This window comes from Priapulus caudatus, unplaced genomic scaffold (assembly GCF_000485595.1).
Source record: "Priapulus caudatus unplaced genomic scaffold, Priapulus_caudatus-5.0.1 Scaffold680, whole genome shotgun sequence".
NCBI lineage: Eukaryota > Metazoa > Priapulida > Priapulimorpha > Priapulimorphida > Priapulidae > Priapulus > Priapulus caudatus.
This window is the reverse complement of record NW_014577741.1, coordinates 132,527-158,451: the sequence shown is the minus strand read 5'-3', so window position 1 is coordinate 158,451 and position 25,925 is coordinate 132,527. Positions and strand designations below refer to the sequence as shown.

Below are 25,925 nucleotides of genomic sequence, written 5' to 3'. Positions count from 1 at the left end.
GTTGAGAGAGAGAGAGAGAGAGAGATCGAGAGAGAGAAGATAGAGAGGTGTTTGCGTTGATTTGTGTTGGTGTGTGACAGAGAGAGAAGAGAGCGCGAGCACAGAACCAGAGCAGGTGTGCGCCTGCGCGGTGTGTGTGTTGAGCGAGAGAGAGCGAGAGATTGAGCTGGTGCCGCGCTGTGTTGTGTGTGTGTGACGAGAGAGAGATGTGTGCATGTTTGTGTTTGTGTGTGTGTGTTTGCGCGCGCGCGTGTGTGTGCATGTATGTGTGTGTGTGTGTGTGTGTGTGTGTGTCGTGTGTGAGAAAAGCGAGAGAGTGCAGAGAGAGAGGTGTGCGTGTTTCATGTTGTGTGTGGGACAGAGAGAGAGAGAGAGAGAGAGAAGAGAGCAAACCAGAGGGATCAGGCATGCTCAGCCGAAAAGCCGTTGACACCGTTGGCTGTCTGACGTTGGGCCCAACGTTGTCCAATATGACGTTGGGCCAACCGTTGGCACGGCGGAGCAAAAATGGGTTTGGGCAACGTTTGTCAATATTACGGTTTGGACAACGGTTTGGCACGCTGAGCAAAAAGACGTTGGAATCTTAACGTTGGCTTTCTGAAGTTGCGGCCAACGTGTGGCAATAATGACGTTGCCGGCCAAACGTTCGCAATATTGACGGTTTGCGGCCAACGTCGCCCCACCGTTTGAGGCCAAGCGTTGGGCCCAACGTTGGGCGCAACGTTGGGCCCAACGTTAGTCACGTTAGCGACTGAGCTGAAGACAGCCGATTGGCCAACGTTGCGCCCAACGTCCAGACGCCAACGTTGAATCAACGTCTTTTGCTCAGCGTGCCAACGTTTGGCTCCAACGTAATATTGACACGATTTGGCCCAACCGCTTTTTGCTCAGCGTGCCACGTTCGGCCCAACGTCATATTGACAACGTTGGCCCAACGTCAGACAGCCAAACGCGTGGTGTCCAACGGCTTTTTCAGCTGAGCACCGCCTGATCCCTCTGCGTTCTCTCTCATCTCTCTCTCTCTCTCTCTCCTGTCACACACAAACATAACACGCACACCTCTCTCTCTCACTCTCTCGCTTTCTCACACACCACACCACACACAACACACACCACCACATACACTGCAACACACACGCGAGCGGCGGCAAACACACACACACAAACACAAACATGACACATCTCTCTCTCTCACACACACACATACACACGCGCCAACACCTCTCTCTCGCTCTCTCTCGCTCACACACACACGCAGCGCGCGCACACCTCTCTAGGTTCTCTCGCGCTCTCTCTCTCTCTGCTCACACACACCAACACAAACACGCCACACCTCTCTAATCTCTCTCTCTCTCTCTCTCTTCTCTCTCTCTCTTCACACCACACACACACACACACACACACACACACACACACACACACGCACGCGCGCGCGCTAGCGCGCGCGCACACCTCCTCTCTGCTCAGACTCTAATACACTCCCCTCTCAGGTTTCTCTCTCTCTCTCACACACAACCGCTGCCGCGCGCGCAACCTCTCTCTCTGACACATACACACATCCCTCTGTTGGTTCTTCTCTCCCCCCCCACTCTCCGTCTCTCTTCTCTCTCTCTCTCTCTCTCTCTCTCTCTTGTCACACACACAAACACAAAACACGCACGACCTCTCTCTCTCCCACACACACAACACACACACACCACCACACACACACACACACCACACACCACACACACAACACACACACACACACAGCACACACACAACGCACACCTCTCTCTTTTTTCTCCCCACTCTCTCGCGCTCTCGTCTCTTTCTCTCGTGCTTCTCTCTCTCTCTTCACACACACATACAACACGATGCACACACCTCTCTCTTCTGAACATACACACTCCCTCTCTGGTTCTTCTCTCTCTGTCACGCACACAACACAAACAGCGCCACACCTCTCTCTCGTTCTCTCTCTCTGCTTCTCTCTCTCTCTCTCTCTTTCTCTCTCTCTCTCTCACACAACACACACACACACACACAACACACAGCCACTCACAACACACACACACACACACCACATGCGACACCTCTCCCTCTCTCCTCTCTCTTCTGTCAACACAGCACACAAAACACGCACCACCTCTCTCTCCCTCTCTCTCTCTCTCTCTCTCTCTCTCCTCTCTCTCCTCTGCTCACACACACACGCACACCTCTTCTCTTCTTCTCTTCTCGTCTCTCTCTCTCTCGTCATCTCTCTCTCTCTCTTTCTCTCTTTCTCTCTCTCTTCTGCTCTCTCTCTCTCTCTCTCTCTCTCTCTCTCTCTGACAACATACACATCCTTCTCTGGTTCTCTCTCTCTCTCTCTCTCTCTCTCTCTCTTCTCTTCTCTCTCTCTCTCCTCTCTATCTCTCTCTCCGAAAATGCGGTAACAAAATCGGCAACTAATAAATATTCTGTTCGAAAGATGCATTCCAGCCAGTATGTTTCTATCAGTGACATCGTTAAAAACATTGTACCATTGATTGATGCGTATGTCAAGTGGTACAATCGTTAGGAAAACCGACAACAGCAGCTTACGTTTGCGTGACTTAGCAGAGTGTTTGTGAAACTGTGTGCAAGTCACACGGTAGAAATTCGACAGATTAGATATTTATTTGATTTCGATTTTACGAGGAGAATTATATTAAAGAAGGTAAACGAGAAATACGACGATCAATGGACAAACAAATTAGGCGGTTGATTTAAAGGTAAAGGACACAAACACTCCTTCAGAACTGGAGACATTTATCACTCTCGCTGAAAACAAAGCCGATCTTGCTCGTTTCTTGTCAGAGGAATTGATCATCTCTAGTGAACTTGCGGTAAAGAGATCATTGTGTGTGGAGGGTTTACGAAATAACGAAAACGATATGTACCTCGGAACGTGATGTGTCAACACTTTGAGCAAACCACGAGAAGGCTGACACGTGAATTGTTCTTCATGCGTGCGATGCTGCAGAACCACGGATATAAGCGAACGATTGTAGTTTGCAGGATACCGTGTTAGTTAATCATGTGTTAATGATGCTAAACAGTGTTTTCGGCAAAGTTGTCGCAGGGAGGTTTGGATGAATTAAGGCAGGACTTCAAAATCTCCTTGGATGATAGGAGTCCATGACATTGCAATAAACAACAACACTGGAAAGGGATTGTTAGCTTTTCATGCGCTAACGGGAAGTAGACACGACGAGTCAGTTGCAGGATTTTCTAAAACGCTGCATGGAAAGTATTCATTGAAGATCCAGATCGCATTCATGGGTTGGAACAGATTCTACCACTATCACCTAGAATTAATTGCTATCATCATGGAAGCATTTATATGTAAACTGTATGATCCAACGACAACATTGGTAGTCATACAGGAGATTCGCTTGTCGAAGTTCTTCCAATGCAAGACGAATATTGACTATTTGCCACCAACGAAAGACGCACTATACTACATTGTCATCGAGCCCACTATCAGATCCTCATTTGGAACCAGTGTGTAGATCAGTGCATTTCTTCGGCATTTGACTGCGGTTGGTATATGGAGGATGGCATTCTGAAACCACGGCTCATGACACTGAATCCATTTCGTGCCAATACTATTGCAATAAAGACATGTGGTTGTAGTAAAGACGGACCTTGTTGCCGTACACGTAGCTGTACATGTACCAAAAACAATATGTGCTGCACCGGTGCGTGCAAATGCAACATGGCCTGCATGAACCCATACAACAATGTTCTTGGGGTGGACTGTTTTTAAAACTACATATTCTGACAATTCTGTATGCTTATATATGTTTTTATGTTGGCTTAGACTGTTGTATAGTAATGGAGTAATACCCACCTGTTGAAATCAAGATGGCGCCATCTATGCTTTTCTAAGTGTCATAATTCTGTTCTCCATTATCGAAAATGTGGGTTTAGACATCAAAATTATGTCTCTACGACGTCTTGGAGTTTAGTTATTCAAAAAACAAATTTTCACTGGCGGCGATATTGAAATCCAATATGGCCGCCATCCTATGTTCTTCTAAGTGGATAATTGGGTTCTCCACTATCGAAATGTGGGTATAGCCACCAACATTATGTCTCTACGACGTCTGGGAGTCCAGATATTTTCAGAAAAATCCATTTTCGCTGGCGGTCATTTGGATTCAAGATGGCCGCCACAATACGCAAAAGTCAGCGTGGAAACATACCAGTGGAACTCCCCAAGTATCATAGAAATGATATTTACCCGTTCCAGCCTCTACCCAAAAGTTTAGGCTCATCCTTATTTTAGCTCTTTTTTGAAATCTGCCCCCTGACTATTAGTAGAATCGCTGAAATATTGATTGTTGCGCGCAAGCGAAGCGAGCTTGCTGGACTCGACGCTCTAATGCGAGCTTGGTGCTGAATCGATAACTGCTGCTACACACACACACACACACACGAACACACACGACGAACACATCACACGAGAGGACACATTACCTCCCTGCAACTCCGTTGAGCGGAGGTAATCACACACACACACACACACACACACACACACACACACACACACACACACACACACACACACACACACACACACACACACACACACCACACCACACACACACACACACACACACAACCACACACACACACACACACACACACACACACACACACACACACACACACACACACACACACACACACACAGACCACACACACACTAACAGCAGCGCACTGCACGCACACACACCGCAATGCAACGCGAGCACGCACACACGCACACACACACACACACACACACACACACACACACAATCAAGCGCGCGCACGGACGCATACCTACGTACATAAACGCGCTCACGCAGACGTACACACACGCGCCGACGCGCAGACTCATACATAAAGTCACAGAGCAGTGAATATCCCCATATGTTGCTCCTGTTGCGGTTTCCGATAGATGGCAGCAAGAGTATAAAACACGGTATTGCGTGTTGTACGACACTAGAAGGCGTCCATAGGCACCATCGGCTCTTGAATTAAAGCATCGCACATAAATTAATTAAAATTACTTACACTAGCTGTTTTGCCCCATACACAACATCCACTTTATTCATGTTAAATAACTACAGATTCATGCTCTATGCTCCGCTTGAAACTTTTGCCAGCTCTATGACGCGAATTTCTACAAAGTAGTCGGATCACATTTCAAACACAAAAATGACAAACCGGTTACCATAGCTACGCCACTTGACGAAATGTCACAGCTACACGACAAGATCAATTTTACTTCTAATGCTTTCTAGACGTTCACGAGGCATCTAACCTGCGTGAATAATGCAAAAGAGTGCACTCTAATGACGAATTTTACCGAATAAAATGCCAAAAACCCCTTTCCTAGAATCCAAGACACACGGGTGCCACAGAAATTGAATATATAGATATAGATATGGCCTGAAAGAAAGACAAACGTATCAATACAACAGTGTGTTGCGTAAAAAACTGCTTTTTTAGTTTACGCGTACCGAAGACGAAGAAGTAGTACAACGTAAAGCAGCCCGCATCTGTTGATAGGTTGGTTGGTTGGGTTGACATTGAGCAGTCTTGTTGCCAACGTAATTTGTGATATCAGGAGACGGCTCAAGTACGTAGTTAACATTTTATAGCTTGAATTCAGTACGTAAGAAGAGGTAAATGCTGAGACCTTACCAGTTATGAAGACACGCCAGCGTGCGCCTGACGTACAAGGATTGACAAAGCTCATGTACGATATTAGAACAGTTTTATGGAAGGTTGCTCATGTGGCTTGAGTAGAAAAGCGAGACCCGTTAAACATGAAATGTGTACATATCAATGTTAAAGAGCATGTCTAATATAATTCATACTAAATACATTAGTTCCTCTGCATGCTATACTACAGGGGAAACGGGCGCATCTGAATCGTTAAAGCGAGAAGTACGCCTAGAGCTTTCTGTATGCAAGGCGGTTGCTTATGAAATTCGGCTCTTTGTCTAATTCCGGGAGATAAAACATGTTCTATACCAAAACCTTTGACTAAACCCAATATGACGATATAGGATATGTTACGCTAAATGTAATTAGAAAATAGTTAGAAATCCACTGCACCCGTAACAATTTAATAGTGTATAGTGTAATATCGCCATATACACATGCACATATGCGCCACACACACAATTATAATTCGCATTAGTATAATATATAGTTTTTAATCACTCCTGATCATGTGTGAACTACGTTAATTTAGAAGTTCTTATGAGAAAGCAATCCTTACCTGCATGTTGGGATACGATATTATGGAACTCCATACAAGAGACAATTTATATTGCAGAAAACACTAAATCCATTGTTATATTCCAATTAGGCTACGAGTAGGATCAATTTATCATCTTAAGAGTCTATATAATAGCGTGTTTAAAGATGTAGACTGTTTTAATTAGCCTATATGCCTAGATTCCTGATTTTTGGTCAAAAATTACGATTGTTCAAATCTATGTAATTGTGCTGAATGCCTAATATATGCTACAATTGTCATTTTTGTACATTTGTGTTTTTTTCAAATTGAATATGTGTTCCTATTGTCCTCACTGTATAGAGTAGAATGGGCACAAATAGTGTTAGTCTAGTGTGTTATTTCTATTTACCCCACAGTCGGGGTCAAAAGAAACAGTCACAAAAACAAAACAAAAAACTTTCGACGATGGAATTGTGATAAATTACTTTTATCATCAAGTAGCACATGTATGGACACACACACACCCACACACACACACACATATATATATATATATATATAAGTAAAGACACACGGACACCTATGAAGAGATAAGATAAATGTAAAAATAGAAATAGGTGTCAAAATTTTAGCGTAATAACATTTTGACACCTATTTCTATTTTTAAATGTATCTTATATATCTATATATATAAAGTTGTTCAGCCGAATTCCAAAAGGTGTTCTCCCTTTTTGGAAACAAAAATTAAACACTCATCAAAATAAAAATGAAACACTAATAACTAACACCAAACAGAGGTAATTTATTACAGATAACAATGTTATTAAAGCTTACTCAATGTTTAATAAATACATTTTACAGTTTGAGTTGTTACAAAACCAAGAAAACTGGTCAATGGAAATTTCAGTGGTGATTCAGTAATTAGGCAAAATGTTCACCATACATCCTCATTCTGCTCAACAATGGTATAATCAGTTAATCATCTTCACCAGAGTCAATTCATTGATATTCCTGATAAATAGTTTTTATATTTTTGATAAGTTTTTAATCTTTTTTTCTGAAATTCGCTAAATCCAAATTTCATTAAAAAACAAATATATTAAAAATCAATCATGTACATTAGATATCATTCAGGTGTGTTTTCATGCTAAGTACCATTCACTTGAAATATTAGAGTGAAAATCAATATATATATATATAGAAAATCAATATATATATATAGAAAATCAATATATATATATAGAAAATTAATATGAATCATGTACATTAGATATCATTCAGGTGTGTTTTCATGCTAAGTACCATTCACTTGAAATATTAGAGTTAAAATCAATATATATATATAGAAAATCAATATATATATATAAAGAAAATTAATATGATTTATAAATGTTTACGTACACATATCGCAAGAAATAGTGAAAAAATGTTCCTATTCAGTATTCACCCCGTATTCAGTATTCAATACTTCACACAGTCTGAGAACAATATATTATACTGTTTTCAGCACACAGTGACAGTGTGAAACTTTATATGACCACACTGTGTAGACTGGTACCCGGTCCCACCTCTCGGCTTAGTTACTCGATGACCCCCATCGAGTAATCGAGGTGGGAGCGAGTACCAGTCTACACAATGTGTAACATTATGACCACAATAAAAACAAGTAACTCATATGTATGACATGTGTATTATATATGACAAATTTAACATATATTCCATGAGCAAATTATTACCCGACGACTTAAATTTAGTCTACTAGATAACTATATATAATATTCATTATTTTATTTATATTGTACATATGGCCAAAACTCTAATCAGGATTAGCGACTAGATGGCGCCACGATAGTTGGCGCGAGTGACGTATATTTGTTTTCACACCTGACATGATCCTGCAGAGATCGGGAACAATGATCAGAGGACAGTGACACCCTTTTAAACCATTTTCATTCATTATTATAGCAACTATTTTTACCTACGGTCATTACGGCGTGCATAGGGGAACGCTTTGTTCTTAGTCATGGCATTACCTGCGTGGCAGCTAACCCTGCTGGACAAGAAACGGAGACAACAATCTGATGTTCAACAGGTAGACGCAAGGTAAGCGAGGATATGTAGGAACGTACGCACAGTGTTCGATGCTGGCATATCAATGCCAATGACAGCGGACGGCAGGCATGCACAGTGGGTTTAGGGACGAATGTTGTACGAAGCATGCATCTAGCTACGTTTCTTCGTGGCAAATGGTGGGTATACCTTGTAAAGTGCGCGTAGAACTATATCATGTATGTATGTATGTATGAACGGGAACCTTTAGATCGGTGTTTCCCTTTTTATTTTTGAGTTTCCCACCGGTAATTTCACTTTACCCGGAGATTTGGTTCCGAAGCTTCCAGGCTGATTCCAAGTAATGTTTAACCTGCTCTACGCAATCCCCATAACATCTATGTTCATTTAGCCTCAAGATGGTGAGCATCATGCACCTGCCTTTCCTCCAGCTGTGCAGGGGTGACCTCCACTTCTTGGAGCCTGTCCCACATAATCTTCCTTAGGTGTTTGTATGCCGGGCAAACTAACAGGAAATGCTTGAAGTCTTCTGGTTCTCCCTTATTGCACACAGTGAAATTTTCTTCCCCTAACCATCTCCTGGTTCTTTTATTTACGGGGAGGCATCCCGCTCTACATTGGTACAGCAGCTTACTGCCGATTTTATTATTATTGTAAAAGGTTTCTTGTTTAGGAAATAGTTTCCCTTTATATAGCTCTAGTGTGCTTTTATTTACCATCCCCTTTCTCCATCTGAGTGTGCTGCCTTTTATAATGATTTTCTCCACCGTATTGTTCCATGATTTGCTGTTTTCTCAGTCTCTATTTATCAATAACTGATATATGATGAGATAGGAAATAGTCTACAGCCAGGTATTTACTTGTGCATACTCAGGATAGGGCCTACTGGTATCCCATTTAATATGTCGCTAATATTATACTAATAGTAATATTCGATGCCAATACTCGATCGGTTATATGTTGCATGGTATTATTGGCACACTAGATGTTATTTTTGGCGTAATTGAGCATACACATACTGTACTGTAGACTGACTGTATGTGTCACACACAGTAAACAGGTACGTAACGTACACACCAGTTCTCATTAATATTTAGTTTAAGCTCTAAACTCATCGTTTGAAAAGGGTTCAGTGTTAAATGTTTCAACAAACTAGCATGTAATCCTGCATGATTTTTCAAAGTTTCATTTCATTTTTAATAACATATTACTGTTCAAAATGACAAACTCCATATCACTCATTAGAAACATCTATACGGTAGGACGGGTTTAGGGTAGCCCTCTGCTCATCAGTGAGTATTTAGTCATATATGCGTTTTATTCGAAAAAGTATGTCTACTTGGCAAATGGTTACACTTGTAAATACTACAGGCAAATACATGTGTTTGGTTAGCCACAAGTTGCCTTCTCGCTTAACACTACGTTGGCGAGAGATCCTACGCCGTGTAACAGTCGGAGAGCCTGGTCGGTTTAGCGTTTGGTGTACTTCAAGTTATTACTTGTGATTGTATGAGTTATGATTTGTAGTGATAGCGACTACACTGTGTGTGAAACTAATAGTATTAATTGTAAATCATAGTCAGCATGGAGGTGATAGAGACTAAATAATCTTGATACAATATTTAGCCATAGATAGAGCCAATAGCAATAGTGCACAAGGCAGGTTATGTTTTTTTAATAAAATGTTATTTCCATAACCTAGCTGACAAAGCAGTTAGCATATGCTGTGACTATATTCTAGGTGTGTAAAAGGTTTATATGGCCCATCAATTTTAAGATGTGATGAGGGATATAAGGTGAACTTTCTCCATGTAAGGTCATGCGTTATACTCCATGAAATTCTTCATCATGAGTCAGCTCATTTATATGTACAAGTTTTACAAGCTGTATGTCAAACCATAATACTTCAAATTTTAGTTACAAAGGTTGCATGAAAGCAGGATGTTTATATTTACTTTAGGTATAAGCCAATATCGGCTGGCTAACATTAAATACAAGTAGGAATATCAGAGACAGTATCACCCCCTGTGTGAGCTGGAGAGGCTCTTTGTCTCTCCCAGTGAGTAAATTTATTTAGGACACTTACTCTACTTTTCTTAGGCTCTTTTAACAAATTTTACATCATGATACGCTTGGTGAATGTAGAAAGGCATCAGAGTATGTTTCATGTTACATTGTACTGTTAGCATGATGTCTATTGGCAGTAATGGAGAACGATTATTTTGGCTTGGCTAGTTTACATAAATGTATGTGCATATTATTATTAGGCATTGTGCTATTTCCGGATACAGGTCATGAACGGCTTGGCATATCATTGTGCATCGTGTATGTACATGTACTTAGAGTTAGACCAGAATTTCTAAAATCTCATGGAATCGCAGTGCTGTATCTACATGTGTTACCTGCATCATGCATAGACGTGCGATTGGAGTTGTTGGCATTTTATTATTGCCACCTGATTCACTGAGTAACCACTCATGTCTGCACGTTACATACTAACGCCTCCACCTGATTCACCGTGTAACTATACCATGTATGCACGTTGTAGGTATACTAACGCCTCCACCTGATTCACCGTGTAACCATACCATGTATGCACGTTGTAGGTATACTAATTAACACCTCCACCTGATTCACGGTAACCATACCATGTAGGCGTTGTAGGCTATACTAACTCACCGTTCACGAGTACAATACCATGTATGCCACGTTGTAGGGTTTCTACGCTCACTGCGTTCACCTGGTGTAACGATACATTGTAGGCACGTCTGTTAGGTATCTTAACACCTCACCCGATTCACGAGTACATTACATGTATGCCACGTTGTAGCGGTATAATAACACCTCCACCGTATTAGCGGTTACCATAACAGTTGTATGCCCACGCTTGTAGGCTCTCTACACCTTCACCTGATTCGCGAGTACCATTACATGTATGCATCGTTGTAAGGTATATACACCTCACTGATTCAGCCGGCAGTACCATACATGGGATGCACGTTGTGGGTAGGACTAACACTCACTGATTACGTATTACCATACCATGTATGACGTTGTAGTTATTACTACAGTGCTCGAAATAAAGGTGTCCGGTTGTCGAGACAAGACCGAATTTGCGGCCGGACAACCTAACCAGTCTGGAGATGTGTCCGGGGTGGACAGCCAGAAAAGAATTGTGACGGAAACCGGCACTTTATTTATGTTTTTCTCAGGGTTCTCAAGGAACTTTATGCTTGGCGGCCCGCCATTAATCTATGGGTGTGGAAAGAACTACGTACCAGCTGCTAATTACTCAACACTGGTATTATGTCAGGTTTTCTGAGTTGTATGAGAGGTGAATTCAAGCTCGAGGAACAGCCAAACCAGCAAGTTCACCCTTACATTTTGGTATTTTTTATTCCTTTTTATTTTTTGATTTTCGATGGCTGTTGCCCACTGCCAAAACAAACACGTTGGGGATTCTGTTTGTCCGTAGTTTACAAAAAGAGAAAGATTGTGTAGCTCAAGATGAAGGCTGTATATGTACTCACAAAGTGCCGCAAATTACCATCTCTGCCGATCTACTTTCAATTTTCTGGGAGGACACCCATACCCGACCTTGTTTTTCACCCCCTCCTGGGAATCCTAGATCCGCACTGAACAATTACTATCTTGAGGGAGCAGAGACATATGAACATCAAATGCTTCGCCTTTTCGCATTGGCACCCAAAACAAGATTGCGAGAGATGGTAGAGGAGCCGGTAGGATGTGTGAGGAGGGAGCGTCAGGGCTTAAGTATTAAGTCATCACTTTTTGCGCAGTTTGCTGTTTTATGTCCCCCTTGTTTACAAAATCCTGGCTTACACATGTTTTTGCGGTGTTTTCTTTACATATTATTATTATTATGTGATTGAATAGGAGATTTTGGGGGATATTTTTTTGGGACAACCAGGAAATTGTTCTCGGCGAACCGACGGATTTGATGCTGGGTTGTCGCAGGACAACCACTTTTTTTTGTTTTATTTTCGAGCACTGTTCTAACACATCCACCTGATTCACGAGTAACCTTACATGTATGCCCGTTGTAGGTATATTAACACCTCCACTCGATTCGACGAGTAACATACCTGCTAATTGCACGTTGTAGCGGTATACGTTAACACCTCACCGATTTCACGAGTTAACCTACATGGTGATTGCCACGGTTGTAGGTATATTAACGCTCGCACCTGATTCACGAAGTACTATAGCCATGTTATGGGCACGTTAGTAGGTCTACTAACGCTCCACCTGACCCTTACGCGTAACCATACCATGTATTGCACGTTGTAAGGTATTTATAACACCCTACACCGATTACGATGTAACCTACATGTATGCACGTGTGTTAGGTATAATTAGACACCTCCACCGCGATCACGCAGTAACCATACCATGTATGCACCGTTCTGTAGGTCTATGACTAACAACCTCCCGAGTTCCGAAGTACCATACCATGTATGCGACGTATGTACGGTATATTAACGCTCCATGATTCAGGGCCGAGTAACTTTATACCATGTATGGCACGTTTGTAGTATTATTATCCCTTTGCACGATGTCACCGAGTAACCATAATGTATGCAGTTTGTAGGTTACTAAGCCCTCCCACCTGATTCCACGAGTACCATACCATGTATGCACGGTTTGTAGGTATACTACACCTCCACTGATTCACCGGTAACCTCCTGGTATTGCACGTGTAGGTATACTGGACCTCACCTGATTACGAGTACCATTACATGTTCTGCACGTTGTAGGCTATATTACGCCTCCACCTGATTCACTGAGTAACCTACATGTGTGGACGTTGTATGGTTTACTACGCCTCACCGTTCACGAGGCGTAACCATTACATTGTTGCACGTGCTGTAGGTATATTACGCCTTCACCTTATTACGGTACCATACCATGTATGCACGGTTGTAGGTTACTAACACTCACCCGCATTCACGAGGTAACCATACCATGTATGCACGTTGTAGGTATACTAACACCTCCACCTGATTCACCGAGTAACCATACCATGTATGCACGTTGTAGGTATATTAACACCTCCACCTGATTCACCGAGTAACCATACCATGTATGCACGTTGTAGGTATATTAACACCTCCACCCGATTCACCGTGTAACCATACCATGTATGCACGTTGTAGGTATACTAACGCCTCCACCTGATTCACTGTGTAACCATACCATGTATGCACGTTGTAGGTATACTAACACCTCCACCTGATTCACCGAGTAACCATACCATGTATGCACGTTGTATGTATACTAACACCTCTACCCGATTCACCGAGTAACCATACCATGTATGCACGTTGTAGGTATACTAACGCCTCCACCTGGAGACAGGATCCGATTCTAAAACAGCGAGCATCTCTCAAACATAAAGGGCTAAGCACCTCAGATAGCATGCGAGACGACGCGGTGGCGACGGATCGCGAGCGCGCGTCGACGCGGGAATCTGACTCCGACTCGGACGCCGATGCGCACATCCCGCGCGTCGCGGAGAACCCGTGGATTAAGAGCGAGCGGCGACTGGCGGTGGGCAGGGACGGCGGCGCACGTGGCCGGGAGTGCGCGCGGCGGCCCGCGGAGTACGCGCTCGCTCTCGTGCTCGCCGAGGGCCAGAGCGAGCTGCCGGAGGCTGAGCAGGACTTTGAGATGTACCGGCCGGGCTTCGTGAGCGTGCTGACGCGCCGCTTTACGTCGATGGGCGACCTGCTGGACACGCGCGAGGAGAGCGCCCTCTATGGGCACACGGCGCTCAAGCGCAGCAGCAGTGTTGAGCAGCTGCTCGCGAGCGCGGGCCGGCAGCGGCACGGCAGCGCCACCACGAGCGAGTCGAGCGGCTGCAGCAGCAGCGAGGCGATGCCTCCTGGCGGTGCGGCGCCCTCTGGTGACGCGGCGTTTGCGGGCGCTATTGACGGGTCGTCAAGTGGTAATGAGAGCGCGGAGCGGGAAGTGGGGCACGATGAATGCGACAAAATTGGGCGTAATCACGGTGCTGGCACTGTAGACGAACTACCGAGGCCGAACACAGTGCAGTGCTACAGGAGTTTGTTTGAGACGGGCAGAGTGGATAAAGCGCTCGTGAAGAGATGGCATCGTGTGGGACAGCAGCGACCGCCCGGCTCCCACCACGCAGACTGTACCCTGTTGACCAATGGCCACAGTGAGCCAACCGACGACATGGTTGTCACGAAAATCACGCCAGCGATAGGGAGTGTCACCCGATTAGAGAAAAACGGCACTGCAGCGGTTAAAGCGGAAAACCAGAAGAATATTACAGGTGACAAGAACCTGGATAAGGTGTCCCGGTTTGAGAAGAGGTTGAACGAACTGCACAATCAGCATGCACCTATTCCCAGGCAGCTGCGAGCCAGGGCAAGTGCAGCAGATGCAAAGGTGAGAGATAAAAAGAGGCAGGGAGAGGAAAGAGAGTTGTTGTAAGGAAGATTGTGAGCAAGAGGTAGAGAGAGGGAGGTAGGAACTGCTGAATGGAGAGGCAGAGAGAGAGAGAGAGATAGAGAGAGAGAGAGAGAGAGAGAGAGAGAGAGAGAGAGAGAGAGAGAGAGAGAGGGAGAGCGGGAGAGAAAGAGAGGGAGAGGAGATGGCGAGAGTGTTAAAAATATTCACATTTAGATCTACTGATCAATGTTAAATTAAATAATCATCTATTTTCGTGCAGTTATTCTGAAGGACTTTATGGCTATCGTAAATAACCAGATTTAGTGTACAATTTAGTGAACCAATACACGTAGGTATTGAATATGATAATGTGATATAATCACTCATACGAATCTGTGATCGTGAACTACCATGTTTTGTGAGTATTCATTACTATATATATGTATGTGGACCCATACCTATAGCCCTTGCTGTACGATTGTATTTTCACAGCTACAGGTTGCAGACAAGCCTCCATGTTTTTTGCCAAAAAGACCACAAATCCTACCAAAGGCAGCCATTCTTTCCCACCACACGTCCAGTAATGAGGCAGCTGACCGAGTGTTAAGCAACAGCTCCCTACCGAGTGCAGCTCTGTCCACCCACCACATCGTGTCCTCTCCGGAGCCAGCTGATCTGGTCGTGGACAGCAGTGTGCATGATCTCCCTGCCTACACGCCTCTGTCCACCCACAACATCCTGAGTCCGGCCGTGAATGCGGCTGCACCGTCGCGATGTCGGGCTGACAGTGCATCGCGAGTGTTGGAGGAGGAGCTGGTCAAACCCAGTTCGTATCGGCCACGACGTGACGCAGCATCCACGCCGGCGGGAGCGCCCGCATCAGATGGTGACGCATCCATAGCGGCGACAGACTCCTCGAATAGTGACTCATCCGAGCGTCAGGTGGCAGCAGGTGATGTCTGCACTACGAAGGAAGAGAGTGAGACCTCGCAGGATGTTGATGGCAGGAAGGAAGTACAAGCCCTGCCAGTGGACAGCATGATGCATTCGCAGCCGATTGCCGCAGCGAGACAACTGGACGGCATCAACGCCGAACTCTGCAAGGATGGCTTTGTGATCAAGCCAAATTCGGCGCTGCTCGGAGGCAGGGAGATGGGTTGTTCCTCTGGCAGCATGAAGCTGCCCCCCAGCCATCCCCAGCATCGGGGGATCGACTCGGGTGTTCTTGCGCGTATTCGCTCGAAGGGGAAGGTCTACAGGTACGACACGGGCGTTTATACACCACTCAAGCGGGACTCTCGGCGCGGCGTCGCCAACACAGCAACGGCAACAGAATCGTTGGAGCCAGCGAGCAACAAAAAACCTACAACAACAACAACAACGACGCCAACGACGACGAATAGGACTGAGAATGACAATGAGAGGGTTGCACCAGACCTGCACACACCTGTTAACAATGAAGTGAAACTTGCGAGGGAGAAACTTGCAGCCGTCGCGGCGAAGCCACTTGTCAATGGCCACAGTCGGCCGCTGCGCTTCAGATTTGAGTTGGACGACATCACCGCAACGCCAAAGACATTCGGTCAGGTAGACAGCACGACTGAGGTGAACCTCCCCTCGCCAATCGAGTGTGACCCCACCTCTCCTGCGTCACGCCTCACAGAGGAAGACCGGCAGGAGGAGGAGGAGGAGGAGGCAGAGACACCGTCGGCGTTCGCTGACGACGACACACCCGACTACGGCGACGACTACGACGCCGACGATGACGACGACAACGACGCGGGTGGGTACAGCGTGGAGGACCTGTATGGGGACATGGACGCGAGCGGAGGAGCGCACGTGCAGCGCTCCGCCTTTGGCAACCTTATCTTCTCGAGCCTGCAGGAGGAGGACGAGGAGGAGGCGAGCTTCCTCGTGCATGTGGAGCCGTGCAACATCAGCTTCGATGGCGAGATGGTGCTGATGGAGGGAAGGTCTTGCTTCATCAAGGAGCGCAACAAAAACGTGAGTCTACCACACCACGAATGCCCACTACCGATTAGTTGCCTTCAGCCTTTTCCAACGAATTCATATGTTTTGCGACAGAACTTTGTTGAAACAACTGTTGACATGTTTATTGTACATAATTGTCTGAGACTAAGTGCATTGTGCACACTACGATTTTATTTTAGTTTCCCCATGAATTTACTTGTGATGTTTTGCGACAGTTGCTAAGATAGGTGGTTGACTTGTTTATTGTAATTGAAACAAAAATGTGAGCCTAGTGCATTGTGTCCTATGTCGATTCCTTGCCCTGATTTTACCCATAACCTGTCATGTAGTGTGCATTGTAACTGCAACAGTTGTTGTGGCATTTGTTGTGTTGTTTTAAACTGTATTCGAAACGAAAACGTAAGCGTACTGTAGTGTGCCACTAGTCATTCTCCTCGACTATTTTTCCGTGAACTAGCTATTTCTCTTCGTGACATTTTTATGACGCATTCGTTATGGTGCATCATCCTTGCGCGTTGATGTGACTGCGGGTATATATGCGCTCACAGCGGGTTAACCATAGCAGACACTACACGCACACCCCCCAATGCGGCCTGACCACATTACTGTTCAAGCTCAACTACAAGTTACAACGGCAATCACACGAACTACTGCTTTGATCAGTTCAGCCAGAACTGATTGCACGGTTTGTGTTCACGCTCCTTTTCGCATTACTCATTACTCGTCCCGTTCCTAACAATGCTCGTGTGCATTATATTCATGCTCCAATTACATAAGTAAAACGAATGAATTCGATCCGGATACGTGATATGTAAATGAATTAGCTGTCGATCCATCGAGTACAATGTGTGCAAGTACAGGATATATATTCATGTCGTTAGGTGCGTCACGGTTACCTTTCCGCTTATATAAGTCGTTGTGAACGCGATTCGCAGAGTACAGTACTGTTGCACGAAGGGTCGTTGTCGTATAGGGTACTACATATATATGTACCCGAGGTACGTATATGTATACCAGACCTGTATCTTCTCAGCATATATGTACCCTGTGTTTAGGGTTAGGGTTAGGGTTATGGTTCGGGTACACTTCTGTATACATAGTATACACTGATGTACCTCGGGTACATATATATACGACAACGACCCCTTCCGCAGTACTGTTGGATCTCCTTCGATAGTCGGTGGCCTTGACCACCAAGTATATATAATATAATATCAGTGGTGAATAATAATAGATGGATATCACTCCTGATAATATATCATCTGAGCTTTCACGCGATTCTCTTTGAATGTAAGAATTATATGCGGAAAGCAGAAGAAATTCTATGAATTTCATAAGTGCGTGTGAGTTTACACGACATGTTAAAGCTGCTTGATCATGAGAGGGAAAAGCTCGACTATTTAAATGTGGTGGCCGTGTTCTGTTAGAGCATCTCAACGTCGCGTGAAACATACAGGTAATCTCTGCTTCCTTGGTATGCAACCTCCACCTCATTCCATTTCCCCGTTATAACCAGGCAGTTGCGGATCTAGACGAGTCTCTCCACTCACCCCCTTAGATCTGTGACTTCACACAGGTCTTGTACAGAGAGACTATCTTCTAGGCGTTACGATAGAATTGGGTTGTGCCAGTCGAACGACTTGTATTTATTGTGGCGGTGCAGTTAAGATAACATAAATTGCTGCTTGAAGCGAGTGATTCAGGCGGTACGCACGAAACATTTCAAGGGATGAAATATTTACTTCCGTATTTCGTTAGCTGTCACAAAACAGCAAAAATCACGACCACAATATATTAATACTCTGCGAGGTTCTTTCGACATGGTGATGAAGTTGCATTAAATCAGGACATGGCTGCGGGTAGTTTAGTGATGCAACGATGTGGCGGGCTTGTTGTAGCGCAATAGTCAACACTCAGCAGTCCGAAATAGGTCCGAGTACCGTAGCGATAAAAAAATGTATGCACTGCAGCGCGTGATGCTGTTTGAATTGTAAGCAAGAAAGGGAATGTGAAGTGCATATACTAGCTTAGCTGTGTGTGATCGGTAGTTCAATGTCAAACGATTTCAGTGTTACCCACAGCAACGTAATCGACGCAATCTACAAGTGCTGTGGAATGCAGTGGATGGTGGCTCAAAAGGGCCACCGGCTCATTTCCTTTTACAGATAAATTTAAAGTATTTAATTATTATTAAAAAAAAAAATTTTAAAATTCCATTTCGATTGAAAAATTAACGTTAGGCATATAATCTAATATTTAAACCTGTTATTAAGTTGAGAAATTCCTATTGTTTTATATTTATAAATTTATTTTAAAAATAATATGTGAAACTAAATGATGAAAACGCTATTAAACATGTGATTAAATTCGGAAAATGTACAGGTAGCTTTTGCATACTGTATACCCATATATATATACAGTAAAAACCCGCATAAAAGAACCCGTGATTTTAAGAACCTCCAGGCTGAAATTGGAACAATAAAGCACCTATTATATAAGAACCTCTTCAGCCTGATAAACTAAACAGGTTCTTATATTTTAAAAAATACCGAAAATTAGAGAAAACTGGGGCAATCCAAGTATGTGTGCTACACCATTGGAAACCAACAACATGTAGTTCCAGATAATATTAATACCTCCTCACAGGAGGATTGGATTTCCCAGGGGGTATTTTGCCTCATTTTCCAGTAAATGTTGGGGCTTGATTTTGACGATACAGAGGATTGAGGGGGAGGATGGTGTGAATATTTTCTGAAACTATACAATATTGTTTTCTATTGTCAAGAGTTGCTATTCAGTAATCAGTTCAATTGGAAAATATGTGTAAACAAACCATTGTTTTTAAAATATGATAAGTAAATTAAAGGTGATAAATAAATTAACTCAAATGAATTTAAACAGACATATCTCTCTCCCTCCCTCCATCCCTCTCTCTGTGGACCCTGCGCTCTATATGCCCATCGTGATTGAACTGTTGTATGCAATGTGACTGTGCAAAAATCCAAAATCCGAAATGTCTGTGTTATTCCTAACCTGGCACAGTCAGATTGCATAGAAGAGTTAAGGCACTAACAAAATACCCATATACCAATATGCTTGTCCACTCCACAGACAGACAGACAGACAGACGGACGGACAGAGATCGCAGATATATAAATATAGATTACAGGTGTAGATAATAGGGTATTAGGCTAGGTATATATATTATTACAGGTGTAGATATATTAGGGTATTAGGCTAGGTATATATATTATTACAGGTGTAGATATATTAGGGTATTAGGCTAGGTATATATATTATTACAGGTGTAGATATTAGGGTATTAGGCTAGGTATATATATTATTAGCTCTTGATACAATTTAAGTCACATTCACCTGTACGCTGTTCTTATGCCTGTACATATGGGAGTATGGGCATATTTGGGACATTTAATATATATCTGTCTATATCTGTATATTATGGGTATGCGCGCACACGTAACACGCAGGTAACACGCACGCATGTGCAGATAAATCTGCGCCTGTACCACGCTCATGATCATCTGGCATGATCAGCACTGCAGTTGAACAGACGTATCCTTGCTCAATATTTCCGCTGGTCTGTAGACCGATAAATAAGGCCATTATGTGTTGATGGTGGGAATAGGACCACGTTGAGACGTAAGACAAGGGGTGCAGACAGGGGGTATTTCCTGCCTGTCATTGTACGCGTACATGCTTTTCTGCTAGTGAAACCGCACATTGTTGGCGATACAAAGGCGTTCGGGTGTAGGCCATCTTTTGATAGCTTTCGCGGTACGCCCGTGTGCTAGTTTAGGGGGTTGGTCTGAAACATCGCTAAGCTTCTTCTGTGACAAAACGAAATCGCTTGTTGTGTTAGCGATGCGAGTTTCCCGTATATTTCGTACCGATTTCTTTCTGCTGCCCGTGTCGTACATTTGTTCGCCGTACAAGTTTAGATATAGGTACAGGATATATTTCTCGTCTATTATTGACGTGTAGTTATTACTGACGTGCAGCATATTCTCCACACAGATGCTATCCATGCAAAGAGGTTTTTGAGCAATTTAGCTGAGTCGTCGCATAGCGGGGGTGTGGTCCGTCTTTATAATGCTCCTCTAAGTGAAAACATGAAAGCTTCCGTACATCACATTCTTGTTTTAGCCTGACCTGTCCTAAAAGAACAGTAGCTACGTATACTATGATAGCAGTGTATTGTCAGATTTAATTGCGCTTAGTATCTGATAGTACTGTATTCAGTGGCGTTTCTCAGCGCGTGGAAGCCAGGACGGGCCAGTTACCACAACTAAGGGCCCGCCCGCCCGTAGGTGCGACCGTCTGAGTATTCACTTGCAATTTTTAGCAAAATTTTGTGATTTTGAGAATATGTTGATATTTGGTAATTGGGTATAATCGGTTTCATAGGTAAATACGAGAGCGACTCACCTGGCATGACAAGTCACGGTGGCCTGTTTACGGGACGTATCTCGGTTTCTAATTCCAGCAAGTCCCAACTATCTGAGAAAGTGAAAGACGCGGTAAATTCTTCGCGTTACGCTAATCTCCTCTGCTGTTGTCGTGAGCACTCGACTCATCGGCCAGTGAAAGTTGTGTGTTATCTCTCTCCAGCCTAGGGGCGAGCTCACATTCCTGAGCGTGCCATCGCTAGCGGTCAGCTACTGTCGTAAAGAGACGCTTACACCGTACGTGCTCTGGTGTGCGACGTACACCTTCCCTCGCCGACGCGTGCGTGCCATTAACAAACAAAAAACAGGTACTGTGAAACCTTGAGGCGGGACCTTGAGGAGCGCAGGAATCTAGGAGCGTCTCAGCATCTTGTTCTAAGGGATACCTCCCTCCTCTAGATGCCAAACCCTACCACCACTGCGGTACGTGAACACTACAGTGCGCTCGCGATGAATTGCTTGCAATATAGGGCGCCTATACTATTATAACAATCGTAGATTGAGGCATTTGAAGCGAATACATTAAACATGTGAGAAAGATGAAATTTTAGACACGACGACGTGACATGGGGACATTTGCCAGGTTACTGAGACACAATTTCTTACAAGACGACATGTTATTGAGACTTGGAAATAAGTTTTGAGATATTTTATAGCAGATCGCTCTTGAGACCCAACAAGGAAATTTGAGACATTTAAGCAGTTCTAGCTGAGACATTTTGAAACAAGCTGCGATCAACGCATGCCTTACAGTGCGGAATGTGTTATGACGGGGAGACGAGGCCTGGTGGTGTAGCTAGTGTTCTGTTGGCGAATTTGCTTGTGCTAATAGATCCCGCGAGCTAGTTATGCGGTGCCGACATTTCCCGCGCTGAGCACGTCCTCTGAAAATAAACCGATCAATCGCGCTCTGCGCTCGGAGAATAATTAAGATTTACCGCCATCTTGCGCGACGCATCGCCGTAAGTGTAAATTGCCGCGTCAATGATTCAGTGGCGTTTCATTGCATCGCGGAGAGTTTGCGTGCCATTACTCTTCATGTTTATGTTGACTGTGTCAGTGTCATTTACACCTAGAGGGTAGAACTCGCCTCGCTGTGCGTTCGTAAAGCGATTGTGCTACAAAGTACAAGCTGCTATCTGCGTGTCTACACCAAGGTTACCTGGTAGCGCGCGCGCGTGCGTGCGAGGGTGCATGCGGGCGTGCGCTGGATATATGTGCATGTGCGTGCTCACCTGTGCGTTACTGATACAGTTACTGGTTTATAGCAATTTCCAAATGAACTTGTTCTGATTTGTTATATATATATAAGACGGCTCTATTAGGCTAGTGGGATTTCTATATAGTAGTCTATATACTCGATCGAGAGATGTGGAGTTAATTATCAGTACTGTATATCCTTAAAATTTCGGCACACGTCGGTTCAATATTAGATGTCACACCCACGCCATTAGTTGCCATTGCTCGTGTTCACAGAACGTCTGACGTTTAGGTGGTAATTCTATAGTCTGTGCAAGGTAAATAAATGAATAAATAAATAAATAAATAAATATATATATATATAGAACAGCGTGTACGTAGTATGTATTATACATCTACGGGTTAAAGCCGCACTATGCGCATTCAAACGCTAATTTCTCCATTACTAGACTAGCAAATACTTCGTGTCATGCATAATCACACTACCTTATGACAAAATGAACTCTAGTTCCTCCCATTTCACTGCGCGTTTGCTTAAAACCCACAAGAAAGAGGTGAGAAAACTGGCATTCTGGCGCCAACGCCGACTTGTTTGCCAAACAATTTAGCCTCGAAGCGGTTAGGTGACGTCACATGTTTTTATCTTTGCTACACCCGTACCACTGTACCGCAGCACCGCTGTGCGGTTGCTTGGCAGGGCAACGCGAAAGTGTCAACAACATCGGAAAATTTGAACAACATTGGAGGTATTTTCAAATGCCTTTTATAAGACAACGCGCAGTGAAATGGGAGGAACTAGAGTTTATTTTGTCATAAGGTAGTGTGATTATGCATGACACGAAGTATTTGCTATAGTCTAGTACTGGAGAAATTAGCGTTTGGATGAGCATAGTGCAGCTTTAATTGGCAGCAGGTTGTGTCGGCACTTGCATAATGATTATAGTGTGTCAGCTGCACGTCTATCTACCACAGCGGACATTGGCGTAATGTCTAAGAACAAAATTTCAATGCTAAGTCACGAAAACAAATGCAAACACTGCCTCAGTTTATACATCTTTACACTGGCGGTCCCTCGAGTCGTACAACGCGTTTTCTTCCTACAACATCGTCGACAAATCCAGTAAGTTATTATAGAGCCCGGGTACGGGTGAGACCACATAGGTGTGAGAGTTTAAAAGGTGAAGCCACAGAGCTGTGTGAATGTTAAAGCGTGAAGTCACAGAGCTGTGTGGAAGTAGCAGGTAAGTGCACAGGTTTGTGTGAGTTTAAAGGTGAAGTCACATAGCTGTGTGGGAGTAACAGGTGAGGTCACAGAGCGGTGTGGACGAAGCAGGTGAGGTCACAGGTCTGTATGAGTTTAAAATGCGAGGTCACAGAGCTGTGTGAGTGTAACAGTAGAGGTCACAAAGATATGTAAGGGTAGCAGGTGAGGTCACATAGAGGTGTGTGAGTTTAAAGCGTGAGGTCACAGAGACGTGTAAGTGCAGCAGGTGAGGTCACATGCTGCTGTGTGGAAGAAGCTGGTGAGGGCACAGGTCTGTGTGAGTTTAAAGGTGAGGTCACAGAGCTGTGTGGAAGTAGCAGGTGAGTTCACAGGTCTGTGTGAGTTTAAAAGTTGAGGTCACAGAGCTGGGTGAGTTTAAAAGGCGAGGTCACAGAGCAATGTGACTTTAAAAGGTGAGGTCACAGAGCTGTGTAAGTGTAGCATGTAAGGTCACAGAGCTGTGTGGGAGTAGCAGGTGAGGTCATACAGCTGCGTGATAGTAGCTGATGAGGTCACAGAGGTGTGTAAGTATAGCAGGTGAGGTCACAGAGCTGTGTGGAAGTAGCAGGTGAGGCCGGTCGCAGATCTGTATGAGTTTAAAGGTGAGGGCTCAGAGCTGTCTGAGTTTAAAAGGCGAGGTCACAGCTGTGTGATTGCAGCAGGTGAGGTCACAAAGCTGCGTGGGAGTAGAGGGTGAGGACACATATCTGCGTTAAATTAGGCAAGATCACAGAAAGACACGTAAGTAGGTGGCGTCACCTATGCGTACGTCACTGTAGATGACTCACGGACATGTGTGGGTGAGGTAACGTCTGATTGGGTGCACGACGTGTGGTGATAATAACAGGAATTTCGCATTTCATTTTATACAGTTACTACGGAAATCGTGGTGCAAATCATGCGTGGAGGGGCCATCCATTCTGCGCGGGCCCTCGTGCGCAGAATAATCATTAAATTATTTTCTTTTGTTGGCCATGTCTGCCAAACATCACCGACTAGTACGTCCGTATTGTTCAGGTTGGACCCCCTCAGCGTTGTGCTAATTATATATTGTAGCGGTTATAATAGAATGACCGGATATCTGGTACGAATGACCTCAAAATCCTCGAATCTGCCGTTCATTCAGATCGAATTATACGGTTTAAGGGGGGATACATTACTCTAGGTTCATTGGATATTTTCAGTTAAAATAGGTTAAAATTGCGCTACATGATAAGTTTTATGGTTCAATATCCATTAGAAATATCTTAAATATCTTATTCATTAAAAACGTTTTAAAACTGACGGCTATACCGTTGCTTACAACGACGGTGTCGCCACTGGAAGCGCATCCACTGCGCTAAAGTTGCGCAAAACAGCGTTTCGGCTGCAGGCTACAGACCGAGGGTGTTTCTTATTTATTAATTTAAGAGGAGAAGGATTGCAATATCTTATGAACGACACTTGGTTTCAGTTATAATATCGACGAATTTGTCCTAAAATAAAAATCGTTCGGTTAAATAGCATTTAGGTATAAATATAATTGCACTTTCGTGCTTAGCCATCGGTCTGTATAAAACGTGCAAAATAAATTGACAAACTTTTTCAGGGTGGCAGCACAATCGCGCGGTGTCATGTTAGCAGTCAAAATAAAAGATTTTTTCGAAATTCACTGTTGTTTTATGACAAACGTGAGTGCGTGATTATAGACATTTGTAGGTAGGGCCTATATGCTATTATTTATGCACTTACTATCATAATATAATCTGAAATTCTAGGGGAAAATTACCCTAGGGAAGTTATGCTCTGCACATTTGCCAAGTCTCCGGTGAGTTTCTTCCTGAATTTTCCCCATCTCTATTTGTATACCTACCTGTATATTACTTGAGCTCAGATCTTAATGCGGGTGTGTGCACGCCCCATGTGTACACACGTGAAGCCATCTTGCTTGCAAAATACTCCTCGGCTGGTGTTATTAATGCTGGGTGCTGTACGCACACCTCCCGCTCACTCTCTCCACATCGCTGGTCCTCCTCACTCTCGCACACGCGCGCTTTCTCGCTCACCCCCTCTTTCTCTCTGTCTCTCTCTCTCTCTCTCTCTCTCTCTCTCTCATGGTCATGTCTCTCTCTCTCTCTCTCTCTCCCTCATGGTCATGTCTCTCTCTCTCTCTCTCTCTCTCTCTCATGGTCATGTCTCTCTCTCTCTCTCTCTCTCTCTCTCATGGTCCTGTCTCTGTCTCTCTGTCTCTCTTTCTCTCATGGTCCTGTCT

The 25,925-nt window shown here is 44.1% G+C and overlaps 1 protein-coding gene across 2 annotated transcripts in view; it reads left to right on the top strand.

The window, feature by feature from the left end:
* Positions 1-8,115: 8,115 nt before the first annotated feature.
* Positions 8,116-25,925, top strand: part of LOC106812735 — a 42,483-nt gene continuing 24,673 nt past the window's right edge. Inside the window, exons 1-3 of one of the 2 annotated variants that reach the window (XM_014816685.1) lie at positions 8,116-8,347; positions 13,666-14,749; positions 15,245-16,756. In XM_014816685.1, coding sequence (XP_014672171.1) covers positions 8,268-8,347; positions 13,666-14,749; positions 15,245-16,756 — 2,676 coding nt within the window. In that variant the 5' untranslated portion in view covers positions 8,116-8,267. The other variant, XM_014816687.1, reaches the window with a different exon arrangement.